Source organism: Marmota marmota, unplaced genomic scaffold (genome assembly GCF_001458135.2).
Source record: "Marmota marmota marmota unplaced genomic scaffold, marMar, whole genome shotgun sequence".
Taxonomy (NCBI): domain Eukaryota; kingdom Metazoa; phylum Chordata; class Mammalia; order Rodentia; family Sciuridae; genus Marmota; species Marmota marmota.
Window position 1 is genome coordinate 22,138,842 of NW_026000026.1, and position 13,613 is coordinate 22,152,454.

General features: G+C 39.7%; 3 protein-coding genes across 10 annotated transcripts in view; 1 reads left to right on the forward strand and 2 right to left on the reverse strand.

Moving 5' to 3' along the window:
• Cnbd2 (cyclic nucleotide binding domain containing 2) overlaps nucleotides 1-13,613 on the reverse strand; it is a 70,581-nt gene that overhangs the window by 55,020 nt on the left and 1,948 nt on the right. For 2 of the 4 annotated variants that reach the window (XM_015481110.2, XM_048811048.1), the window contains exons 1-2: nucleotides 7,303-7,749; nucleotides 5,524-5,577 (exon numbers count right to left, since the gene is read on the reverse strand). In XM_015481110.2, coding sequence (XP_015336596.1) covers nucleotides 5,524-5,577; nucleotides 7,303-7,749 — 501 coding nt within the window. Of the gene's footprint in view, nucleotides 1-5,523; nucleotides 5,578-7,302; nucleotides 7,750-13,613 lie in introns of those variants that run through there. The other 2 variants (XM_048811047.1, XM_048811046.1) reach the window with 2 other exon arrangements.
• On the forward strand, nucleotides 7,748-8,489 carry Scand1 (SCAN domain containing 1). Its single transcript, XM_048811061.1, has one exon. It carries the CDS (start codon nucleotides 7,748-7,750, stop codon nucleotides 8,252-8,254), a length of 507 nt encoding a protein of 168 aa, XP_048667018.1. The 3' UTR covers nucleotides 8,255-8,489.
• Nucleotides 9,412-13,613, reverse strand: part of Phf20 (PHD finger protein 20) — a 100,903-nt gene continuing 96,701 nt past the window's right edge. For all 5 annotated transcript variants that reach the window (XM_048811035.1, XM_048811034.1, XM_048811033.1 and 2 more), the window contains one exon: nucleotides 9,412-11,893. In XM_048811035.1, the coding sequence (XP_048666992.1) occupies nucleotides 11,751-11,893 (143 nt within the window). In that variant the 3' untranslated portion in view covers nucleotides 9,412-11,750. The remainder of the gene's footprint in view (nucleotides 11,894-13,613) is intronic.

Genomic DNA, 13,613 nt, shown 5'->3' on the forward strand with positions numbered 1-13,613 from the left:
AGATGTGTATAAGAGACAGTATATATATATATATATAACAATAATAATGGAGATTGTGTGAAAGAAGCAAAGTATAACAATTACCCTTATTTGATTTTTGAATTTTGTACTATAATCTTTTTTTTTTTCGTTGTCAATCTTTATTTTATTTATTTATGTATATGTGGTGCTGAGAATCAAACTTAGTACTCACACACGCCAGGCAAGTGCTCTACTACTGAGCTACAGCCCAGCATATTATATGCAAATTTAAGGAATAAAAAATGGGAACCAGGGGCTGGGGATATGGCTCAGTGGTAGCGTGCTCACCTAGCACACATGAGGCTCTGGGTTTGGTCCTCAGCACCACATAAAAATAAAATAAAGGTATTGTGTCCACCTACAACTAAAAAATAAACATTTCTTTAAAAAGGGAACTGGACTGGAATTGTTGTTGCTCAGTGGTAGAGTGCTTGCCTGGCATGTGTGATGCCCTGGGATTGATCCTCAGTACTTCATGCATACAAACAAAAAACCAACCAACGAAATAAATAAATAAATAAATAGAAGGTTCACTGACAACTAAACAAAGTTCAATTAAAAAAAAAAAAGGGGGGGCTGGGGATGTGGCTCAAGTGGTAGCGCGCTCGCCTGGCATGCGTGCGGCCCGGGTTCGATCCTCAGCACCACATACAAACAAAGATGTTGTGTCCACCGAAAAATAAATAAATAAATATTTAAAAAAAAAAAAAAAGGAACCAGAGAATTGCAACAGAGCAGAAACTGGTGAAAAGAAAACAAAGGAAAAGTACCTAAGCCCTTAAATTTACACTGGTTTACTGTTGAGAGCCACAGCCAAAGGGGGCCCCAGCAAACTTCCAGCTGCCAGCTGATTGGCTCCTCTGGGGTGATGTTCATTGGGCTGTTTCCCTGCCCTTTCAGACCACAGAGCGGCTCATTGGGGGACTCTTTTGGCTCCGCCCACACAACCCAGCCAATCGGCCTCAAGAGCAGGAGGAGTGGGGGGTTGAGAGGCTCCCCGGAAGCCGGTGGTGGCAGATGGGCTCTGTGGGAATTCCTGAAGAGCTGGTGTGGTGTGGTGTGTGTGTTCTAAAAATAAAGTTCGTTTCTGCTTGACAAGTGGCTCGTGAATTGTGCCCAGCCAGACTGCTGCAGTTTACCTAGCATGGGAATTATTAATAACTGCATTAATTATAAAGATAGTCTAGCTAGATTGTTAGCTCCAGTTCATCAAAACATCTTTACCCCAGGATCAAACATATTTGATAAAATAAATTATCAAAATGAAATCAGCAAAAAAAAAAAAAAAACCAGGGCAAGCTTCTGAAACTTAAAAAAAAAAAAAAAAAAAGAACAGAACATACTGGGGTCTTTATATCTGAACCATATTTTCCCTTCCCCATGATCCCCACTGGCCCCCTGGAATGAGGTATTTTTATGTGGTGTATATAAATGAAATCATAGTATTACTAATTTCGTATTACCTGTTGAAAATCTGAATTTCTTGTCCATTGGTAACATACCTTAAAATTTTATACTGAATATCTCACATTAAAAAAAATAATGCAAAGTAATGACTCTTGGCAAGGATATAGAAAAACAAGAAACTTCCCATATTGATGATGAGAATGTAAAATGGTGGAGCCACTGTGGGAAATAGTATGGTGGTTCCTCAGAAAGTTAAATATAGAATTACTATATGTAATTAGTAATTCTACCTCTGGAGATACACCCAAATTAACTGAAAAACAGGGTCTCAAACAAATAGCTATACAACAATATTCAAAGCAGTATTATCCATAACAGGGAAATATCAAAGTGACCACAACAGGTGAATGAATAAATAAAATGGAAACACTAATTTTTTTTTATTTTGGACTAATTATTCATATTTTGACATCTTTTTTTTTCAAAGCTTGCTCAACATTTTAAAAAATATTTTCTTTAGTTATAGATGGACACAATACCTTTGTTTTTTATTTTTATTTTTATGTAGCGCTGAGGATCAAACCCAGTGCTTCACACATGCAAGGCAAGCGTTCTACCCCTGAGCTACAAATGCAGCCCCATATTTTGAAATCTTGACACTGCAATCTGCAAAATTCAGAAGCAATACATCTCATATATATATATATATATATATATATATATATGAATTTTAGCCTTAAAAATGAATAAAATTCTGGGGGTAGGATTGTGGCTCAGCGGTAGAGCACTCGCTTTGCATGTGTGTGGCTCTGGGTTCCATCCTTAGCACCACATAAAAATAAAATAAAGGTATATTTAAAAAATGAATAAAATTCTGATAATGATTCAAAATGGATGAACCTTATAAATATAATGCTAAGTGAAATAAGCCAGATACAAAAGAGCAAATATATTATTCCACTTACATAAGGAACAAAGAATATCAAATTCAAAAAATCAGAAAGTAGAACAGTGGTTACCGGGGAATAATAGGAGGGGGAAATGGAGTATTACTCTTTAATGGGCATAGATTTTCAGTTTGGGATTATGAAAAAAAATTCTGGCCGGGCACAGTGGTGCATGCCTGTAATCCCAGCAGCTCAAGAGGCTGAGGCAGGAGGATCACGAGTTCAAAGCCAGCCTCAGTAACAGTGAGGCACTAAGCAACTCAGTGAAATAAAATATAAAATAGGACTAGGGATGTGGCTCAATGGCCAAGTGCCCCTGAGTTCAATCCCCAGTACCAAAAAAAAAAAAAAAAAAAAGAAAGAAAAGAAAAAGTTGGAGATGGATGGTCATATGGTTGTACTATAAAGTGAATGTACTTTATGCCAGTGAACTGCATATTTAAGAATAGTTAGAATAGAGCTGGGCACAGCTGTACATGCCTGTAATCCCAGAAACTTGGGAAGCTGAAGCAGGAGAATTGCAAGTGCCATGCCAGCCTTGGCAATGCAACTTAGCAAGAACATGTCTCAAAATAAAACATAAAAAAGATCTGAGAATATAGCTCAATCCCCAGTACTGGAGGGGAAAAAAAAAGTTAAAATGATAATTTTGAATGTTATGTATATTTTACAATTTTTTAAAAAAACTGAATTAGGATAAGTTAAAAGAAAATTCTCACCAATAAGATATCACAACAATAAAAATGTAGAAAGAACAAACATTTTGCCAAAGAACATAGAGTGATGGCAGATAAGCATATGTGCTTATTATCATTAAGTTATTGAGAAAATTCAAATTAAAGCCACAATGAGATACCTCTAACCATCTATAGAATGGCTTTCAAAAACATGACAATATCAATGCCAAAGAGGAAACAGAACAGCTCTTATTCATCGATGGACCCTGATTCTAGCCTAACTAGTACTTGCATTCTCTGAACTTTATTTTGTTCATTCGTAAGGATCTATGAATAAAATACAACTCTAAAACTGTGGCAATATATAGCAAAAAAATAAATTCAGTCCTCTTTCAGGACTACAGTTTAAGGGAACAAGGATATGCATTACTCATCAAACTCGTGCTATTAGAACCCTTGTTTTCAAAATCAGAAACCAAAAAAATTTGATAGCAATAGATATTTGTAATCCAAGACACAGAAAGATCTTCAAATACTAGATGACTGTCATATTATCTTAATTATGAAAAAGTAAGAAATAACCTAAATAGTCAGCAATAAAGCAGTATTCTTTATCCAGAGTTGGTCTCCTATAACAAATCACCCCTTCCCTGTTTCAACTCCTTTCATGGCTTCCTATTAGATCTAGAGTCAACCAGCTGAATTCCAATCCTAAAATGCTGGCTGAACCTGGGAAAGTTAACTAATATTTTTAGACCTTAATTTCTCATCAATAAATAAAGTATCACATAGAGATGCTTAAGAATGGCTAATAAATGTAATGCCTATGAATTTCAAAATTTTACTTGAGCATTTTTGGTGCTGAGGATTGAACCCAAAGCCTGTGTATGCTAAGCATACTGTACGACTGAGCTTCACATCCAGCTGCCTGTCAGTTTTTAAAAATATCACAAATAAAAAAAAACTTATACATTCAAGTAAGTGTTATCTCTTAGTAATTATTACCATTTTAAAAAATTACTAAATGAATACTCTCTGCCAGAGCCTGTACTAGTTCCTTTATTCACTGACTATGCAGAGCTATCTTGTTTAGTTGTAATCACCTGCAGGCACCACATATAAATACAACAATGAATAAAGTAATAAATAATAAAATAATTCACGGCAGCTTTATTTGTAATATCTCTAAATTGGAAATAATCCAACTGTCCTCCAACAGGTGAATGGCTAAAAAAAACCTTGATATATCCATACCATGGATTACTACTCAGCAATAAAAGAATATATTATTGTTGCATTCAACAACCTGGATGAATCTTTCAGAGAATTTTTCTGAATGACAAAATTATACAGATGGAGAAGAGACTAGTGATTGTCTGTGGTTAGGAATGAGGGGAAGGGGGAAAACCAGGTACAATTATAAAGAGCATGAATGATCTTTGTGGTGATCAAATAGTTCTAATACTGATTGTGGTAATAGTCGCATGAATATGTGATAAAATTACACAGACCTATATTCATAAACATATATACACATACACAAACAAGTACTTGCAAAACTGAGCAATCATAATAATAAGGTCTATTGTACTCTAATTATATAAGATGCTTACTATAAGGGAAAACTGGGTGAGTAGTACAAGAGACCACTCTATGCTTTATTTTTGCTACTTTCTATAAATCTATAATTACTTCAAAATAAAAAGATTTTTATAAAAATATTCAGGCTTCTTTTACACAACTCCCAGCACCAGTATATCGTCAAGACGCTAAAGTCTCTTTCAGAGTCTAAGAATCATGTTAGATCTCTTCCTTCCAGAGATGGTCTGCAATCCATGTTGTTATCCTCTTTTTTTTTTAATATTTTTTAAATATTTTAAAAAACAGGCACTGTTGTAGATGAACACAATACCCTTATTTTATTTATTTATATGTATGCTGAGGATTGAACCCAGTGCCTTACATGTGCTACGCAAGTACTCTACCACTGTGCTACAACCCCAGCCCATGTCCTCTTTTCTTTTTATTTATTTATTTTGGTTGGACACAATACCTTTATTTTATTTATTTATTTTTATGGTGCTGGGATCGAACCCAGGGCCCCATAAGTGCTAAGTGAGTGCTCTACCACCGAGCCACAATCCCAGCCCATCCTCTTTTCTTTTTAAATCAATAGTTACTAAGGGTTTACTGGATGTCTGGCCTTGTATCAGAAGCTAAGTTATATAAGATCAATTATTTATGAAACCTTCTGAAGTGAGCTCTCAATCTAATGATAATAAAAAGAATATAATAGGGCTGGGGTTGTAGCTCTGTGGTAGAGCGCTTAGCATGTGTGAGGCACTGGGTTCGATTCTCAGCACCACATACTAATAAATAAGTAAAATAAAGGTCCATCAACAACTGAAAAAGAGGATATGAAAAAAGCATTGGAAGAGAAGTAAAAAAAATTCTGTTTTGAATTTACTTACTAGACATTTGATTTTGTACCAATTCTTCACCTTTTGGCATGCTGATTTCTTAATCTGCAAAACGGAATAGAACATATATAAATATGTTGGGTTTTTTGCCTGTTTGGTTTTTTTTTGATAGAAATGATTGACCCCAGGGTCATTCAACTACTGAGATACATCCCCAGCCCTTTTTTTATATTTTAGAGACAGGGTCTTGATGAGTTAATTAAGGCCTCACTAAGTTGCTGAGGCTTTGAACTTGAGATCCTCCTGCCTCAGCCTCCCAAGCTGCTGGGATTAGGCACCCACCTATAAATATGTATTTTAAACTTAACCTAGGGCTCCTGGGTAAATTCTAGGGTATAAGTAAATTACTTGAAATTATGTGCAGAAGCACATAACTGTATCTTTGTCCTAGGAAAAGGTATTTATATATATATATATATATATATATATTTGATTCTGAGCAACCTATAAAGGTTTAAGACTACTGAACTGGATTTTTTAATTCAATTTCTTAACAGTCTTCCATTCTAACAGTCCATTTTCTAACAGATCTCTAAGATCCCTCTTCTATCTCTAATATTCCATGATTCCAATAAGGATGGAAGAAATGGACCAGAGATGTGACATTTCATGATTCGTTCCATGATTCATGATCTCAAATACCATAAAATTTCACTCTCTTTTCCAATGGGACAGGTTTAAATTTTAAATATGTAACTCTATGACCTTTATGACTTACCCTCCCACCAACCTTCCAACCTCATCTCACCCCTTCTCTAGGTCCTAACCACTCCATCTAGCTTGTAGTTTGCACAAAATTTTGCTCCCGTTCACTATACCCCTTTGTATATAGTGGTCAGCTCTTCTACTTTATCAAAAAGAAAAGAAAAAAAAAAAAAGGTAGAAATCTCCCAAGATTTAATGGCAGCAACTAAATACCATGAAAGATCCATTGTGATGACTTTCAAGGGTTTGAAATCTAATCCAGTGGATTTACTTCTACCCATGCAAGGGAGACATCCTACAGGAAGGGCAAGTTTGGCATAAGGGCCACTGTGGGTTGATCATTGTTAAATATGCCCATTCATCCTCCACAGAGCTCAAAGGCAAGCAAGGGTCATATGGGGTAGGCGTCCCTTTCTGGACCTCGGTTTCTCTTTCTGTGAAATGTAGATACAAAACCTGTTTATGAATCATCTGTCAAACAGAACATTATAACATTTATGGAAGGGCTGTCAACGCTACACACTATTACCTGCATCTTATAAATTCACGCCATATTTCTTATTTCGCAAATAAGAAATGATAAGCAATTACCTAATGAAAACAGCAGCAAACTTTTATATTTATATATATGTGTGTGTATATTATATATGTAATTCAATTATATATATAATTCAACTATATATATATATGTATATATAATACCAATGGATCTTTATTTTTATTTATTTATATGTGGTGCTGAGAACCGAACCCAGTGTCTCACACATGCTAGGCAATCGCTCTACCACTGAGCCCCAGCCCCTGCACAGCAAACATTTTTAAAGCTCTATCTTTCCAAGGGCTTTATTTAATTCTCCCAACAATTCTGAGGTAGGTACCATCACCGCCAGGGGCCGTCAGGGAAAGAACTCTTGCAAAGGAAATTCCAAGCCAGCCTGACTTGAACACTTCAGCCCAGAGCAGATCAACAACATTATATTGTAAGTCACATTTGTAATTTAAATTTTCCTAGGAGAGCGAGAGTGTATTAGTTTTTCGGCCGAGACACCGGAACTCGAAGTCTACCTCTTCTCTTCTGGGCTCCCCCTTCTGCGCCTTTTTCGGCTCGCATTCCAACTCGCTCCGACACCGACGGAAGTCAGGGGTGCTACCACCTAGCGAGATTCCCTGCATGCTGAGATTCGACGGCCGCAAAACTTTCTCAGTGACCTCCTGACGTGACTGCACAACGCTAGGGGGCGTTGCTTGCGGAAGCCAGGGTTCGGCTTCCGGGTGCTCTCGCGCTGACCTGATCATAGAGAAGCTAGAGGAGACTCCCACTTCCGGTCGCTCCAGCTGCTTCGCCGGTTCAGGTAAGCTCGGCGAGCTTCGGTGGGTCTCGAGTCCGCCTCTAGCAAGGGTGGTGCGGGCTCCGCTCTTAGCGAGAAACATCTCCCTCACCCCAACCTCACGCAGACGCAGTGCTGAACCCACAGTTGCAGGACAAAGAGTGACGCCGGGAGCCGAAGTCATGGCGGCGACCGAGCCGAGCTTAGCAGCCACCGGGAGCCCAGCAGCTGCGCCGCCCGAGCTGCAAGAGGGAACCGACCCTGAGCCCAACTCTGCGGGATCCTGGATTTCAGAGTCGTCTCCGCCTGCCCCTGAGCCCGCCAGCGCCAACGCCGCGATCCCTGAAGTGAATCCTGCGGCCCCGGAGCTGCCTCTGGGGCCCGCACCCCTGGGTTCTGCGCCTCAAGCCGAAGCTGCCCCGCACTTTCCTATAGGTCCGAGTGGCTCCAGGCCCGGCCCCGAGACGTTCCGCCAGCGTTTCCGGCAATTCCGCTACCAGGACGCGGCTGGCCCCCGGGAGGCGTTCCGGCAGCTGCGGGAGCTCTCTCGCCAGTGGCTGCGGCCCGACATCCGCACAAAGGAGCAGATGGTGGAGATGCTGGTGCAGGAGCAGCTACTGGCCATTCTACCTGAGGCAGCGCGGGCCCGGCGGCTCCGGCGCCGCGCGGACGTGCGTATCACCGGCTGAACGGCGAGGCTGAGCACTTTCTTAGACTGGGGCCATGATGGGTCGGGGGTCAGAGCCTGGCACCCCACCCCATGTTAATGTAAAACGAGTTTTGACAGCTCCCGTGGCCTTAGTGTGTCTATTTTGTTCGTCCTTCATTGGGTTTATTTCACTGAGTTTATTTCCTACCTCCTTTCTGCTGTTAGAGAAAGGAAGCTGGAAGCCCACGAGAATAAAGCCTTTGCTGTTCCCTGGGCTTTCGTTGCCCATTGTGAGATCCTTAAATGTTGGCTAGACCTGGACCATTCCTCCACCTCATCTGTGAAGTTTTTCTTCTGGACTCCCAAGAACCCTCTTGGGTTTCCTTTGTTTAGTGGAAGGCTGTTTGATGAAGATTTCAGCAGTTCCATTCCTCCTCTGCCTCTAAATGGCTAGAACCTGAGTTTTGTTTCCTACCTGAAAAGATAGATAGGGATACTTCATGGCTGTGGGATTCTGAAGGCAGGATAGCTGAATCTATTAAATGCTCACTTCAATGGCTACCTCTGTACCTATACAGCTACCAACTTGCTCCACCTGCATTTTGAGCATAAGTTTCCCAAGTTATTTGGCTATTTTCATGTCAAATGTTTTATTTACTGCTTGCCCTTACAGAGAGACTAGGTCTGTTTTGTGAGCCAGGGTTTATGCCATTGGACTTGCTTATTAAAACTGCTTGACTTCCTTGTCAAAATTTAGGCCCCTAATCCCAGCAACTCAGGAGAGGTTGAGGCAGGAAGATGGCAAGTTCAAAGGAACTTAATGAGATCTTGTATAAAAATAAGCATTTGTATATTCTTGGGATTTCTTGGCAGAGTCTGGGTTTGCCTCCTGCAAAACATAGATTGTGTTTAAAAGATAAAAGCAGGCTTCCTTTAAAAGGTAATGGTTACAAGCAGGGCACGGCCTGTAATCCTAGTAACTTGGGAGGCTGGGGAGGAAGGATCACAAATTCAGGGCCAGACTTGGCAACTTAGACCCTCAGCAAGGTAGAGAACCTGTCTCAAAAAAGCTGGGGATGTAGCTCAGTGGTAAAGCACCCTTGGGTTCAATCCCCAGTACTGCAAAGAAAAAAAAAAGTTACAGAAGATTAAATAATACATATTAAAAGTAAGAAAAAGAACTCTGTAATTCAGTAATATGTGACTGAAACAGCAACAAGAACCTGTTTTATTTTTTTCCAAATACAGATACAGAAGTTTGCATGTTTTTGCAAATATTGCTTCAAAGCAACATTTCTATATACAGCGCCTTCTGTTCTACTAGCGCGTAAACATAGATATGTATCCACAGTGCAATGTTGGCTCATTGAGAATCCACCTTGTATAAACTCATCAATTAAGCAAAATGATTAGTCAAACCAGAATTGTTTTTGTCAAGGCAGTTTTTTATAGGTGGATAGCTTTTCTCAATAGACAAAATTTAGGTAGTGCACATATTTCTAAATGGTAATCAGCAATGTTTGCAAATAACAGTTTCCAGTGCTCCAACTTGGGGTTAATTCACCTTGACCCAGGAATTGGGAATGGAGCCCCTCAACATGGCTTTAAATTAGGGAAGCACACTGAGATTATCAGAACTTTGGGGAGTCTTCCCTGCTTCCCTAAGAATAAAAGTCACAATGAGTGAAACAGGATTATTTTATAAAACCTAAATGATAAGTCGTCCAGTAATGGCCACTTGACAAAATTAGGATAATTCAGTTTCAGCTTCCATCTTTGGACAAGACATTAAATTGACTATCTTAAAAATTACAGCTTCCCCAATTGTGATACTCAAATGTAGTTTCAGAAAAATCAGTAATAATACAACAATCGATATAGCCCCACAGTTATGGCTATAGAAAATCATCCTGTTTCTTCCCTTTTCAGATAAACATTACACAAATCTTAAAATGCAGCTGTCTGATAAATAATCCAGAACACAGATGCCACACAACACTGAGCCATTTCTTCCCACACCAGAAACACCAATGCAGTGTGAAACAGCCTCTTGTAGAGGAATTGTGTCAGCTTCCTTACAGATGTTACAGCCACATGGATCAGTTACACAGGTCAACTTGTCCTAGACAGGGCATTCCTTGAAACATCTTAGGTCCAGAGGCCTGAATTTACGAAGACAATGACCTGTGTCTTAAAGCCCAACCATTCCAACAATTGCTGGAGATACTGTCATTGCTATTGAGATATTGGCTTTTACGTTTACATAGTAAATATTTGCAGCATATAACATTACAGATTCATAAACCCATAATTGTGTTAATGGACAGCTGTGCTTCGATTTTTATCTTTAGTGATAAGAAAATCAGTGAATCGGGTCATTCCTCAAAGCAAGGAACGTTTTAACTTTGCCCAATAAAAACAAAAGAAAATACAGCAATTACATGTGGAACTGTAACCTGCAAAAGTAACATAAATATTGTTTCAAAAGGTACAAACAGATGAAACTTGGACCTTAAGCAGCATAATCACCTTGATCTCACAGAGTAATATAAACAGGAAATTTAAAGTGTTAAAGTATATTAACAATTCTGAAAATGCCAACTATTGAACATACCTTTCAGGGAAGGAGAAAAGTGGCACATAGAGAATCTGAAGTTTGTTGACCACAATACAAAATAAAGTAATTCCCCAAACCACATTCTTTGTAACAAATCTTTACAGTGGAAGAGTTTGACATTTTGGGAAACTTTTTTTTAAACCTTAAATAGAACTAGGAAGCTGTCTTAAGAAGTGGATAGAAAATGCTGTCCTTTGGGTTCTAGACCCTGCCTGCTTCAGTTTGGAATTCCTCCTAGATTCTTTTACATCAAGATTCTAGTTCCTTCAGCTGTATGGCCTCTGTGAAAAGCCAAAACCCAGCCAACTCTGGGGTGAAACATAAAACTTGTCCCTGGTACCATAAAGTCATGCAAGAGATGTGGTGAGAAAAGTGAAGAGTCCTAAGGAGAAAGCAGGGCAGTTGAGGCCTCTGCTCCTTCCCAACTTCCGCAGCGTAGTCAAGTCCCAACATTCCCGTGAAGCTGGAAAATGAAAATGATACCTGCTGCCTAAACATGCCAGGCAGAAATCAAAAGGTTTGGCATGTGCCCCAACCTGACAGAAAAGTCAATTAAATAAAACTGTAAATTGAATCTACAACTGTTTCCAACAACTTTTTTGGCTCTCATTCCATTTATCATCAGTGGCACGATTTCAAGTGAAGTTTGTGCAAAAAGACTCTCTTCATTCAATGATGTGCACAGAAGGGAATCCCAAGAGTCTATTTGCTACCTTCTTGGTAGGCTTCCAGATCAGAGTGCCCTGCCCTCCAGCAGCCAAAATGGCCTCTTTGTCAGTGTCTTCACACTCCTGGCCAGATCCCTGAAGTTAGTCGGTGTCACGTGCATTCAGCATGCTAGATTTATTTATTTAAATATGCGAAGCTCCTCCTGCAGGTGCCCCGGGATTGTGTCCCCATTAGTCTTGGTTGCCCAATTTCATGTTGAGCAGCAGAGGGCGATCTGCTGCACCTTGCCCAGGTCTGTCAGCAGTTGCTTGATGCAATGCTTGAGCTGCGGAAGCCTGGCCAGCGGCTCTGGGGGCTCCAATTCCCCAGTGTAGTCTAGCCAGCTCTCCAGCACTGTTGGCAGAAGAGAGAGATGAAACCCAGTGAGCCCCCAACACTTGATTTTCAAGAACCTCAGCAAGAGTTTCAGCTCCTTGTCTCATCCGAATACTCAGGAGGACAGGGAAGAGGGCCATTTCAGCCAATGTTGCTTCAACACCTGGCCCACAAAGCATTACTCCTGGGACAGAGCTCAAGTGCTTTACAGCAGCATAGTCCAAAAGAACTCTTTGACAATGAAAGTGATCTATGTTTCTACTATCCAAAACAGTAGCCACTAGCTATTGTTTTGTTGCTACTAAACACTTGAAACGAGGCTGGTACAACTGAAAAGCTGAATTTAAAATTTTATTCAATTTTAACTAAATGGCCACACATTGCTACTGGCTATTGTGTTAGTGCAGATTATAGAAGGCTTTAAAGGACCCACTTTTCCTAGTGTCACTGCCCACTCTTTCTAAAGTTTTCCAGTGTTGTCAATATCCTGGTATTTTAGCCTCCTGTCAAGAAAGGTGAAAATCTGCCAGGCATGGTGGCACATACCTATAATCTCACAAGGATCACAAGTTCAAAGCCAGCCTGTGCAACTTAGCGAAGCTCTGAGCAATTTAACAAGATCCTGTCTCAAAAAATAAGAAGGGCTGGGGATGTGGCTCAGTGGTTAAGTGCCCCTGGGTTTAATCCCCAGTACCAAAAAAATTTACAGGGATTTGAAAAGGTCAGTTTTTATCACCATCAATTCTGATTTGCTTTATTAATTCTTTTTTTATTATTTTTAGTTGTTAATGGATCTTTATTTTATTTATTTGTATGTGGTGCTGAGAATCGAACCCAGTACCTCATGCACGCTAGGCAAACACTTTACCACTGAGCCACAACCCAGCCCTCGTATTAATTCTTGATTGACACATAGTTATTGGTTGCATAACATACTCTTATTTTCTGCCTTTAAGTATTTAATATAAGATATCTAGGTTCTAATATACTTAATAATTGGTTCAACATCTAAAAAGCTATTTTTCTTACGAGGCAAGGATTTTTCTATAGAAAGATGTTTGCCTTCCCCTTAACAAAACTCTGGCTTTGGTGGAGAGACCTTTGGGAATTCTACACCTTTGTCAAGAGCCACTTAGACCTTCCACTTACACTCTGTGCTTACCCCATCTTGCCTGTAGCCTTTCTAGTCCATGCACCAATCTACACTGAGCACCTTCTGGATTCTGGAGGGCAGAAAGAAGACCCTCCCGATGCCTGTTCCTCAAGCAACCTGTCACCTGTCACACAATCCCCTCCCTTCCTCAAATATGAGCCCTAACTTACCTCTTCATTCTCCTAAATTCTCTGTTCCCTGCAAGTTACTCCTTAGGGATGCTTTCCCCAACTCTCCTTCCGGAATCTGGTCCCTGTATTACAGGTGCTATCACACATTCTTCCTTGAGCACTTACCATGGTTTGTAATTTCATGTAATGAGATGATATCATTGATATTTGTCTCTTCTAACAAAGTGAAGATATAAAATGAACTGAGGATCTCCCTAAAAAGGGATTCTGATGAATCTTACATATAATGCAAAAGTGTGTTAACTAAATAAAAAGTCTATTTACCTAAATAAAATTGATTTTCTTGCATACTTGGTGCCTCTCAGGGCCTGGAGTGATGAAACACATAAGAACATGTGAGTCTCAATCAGTGGGACACAGTAAAGGTCTGCTGGGAGACCAGAGGGAGCCCAGG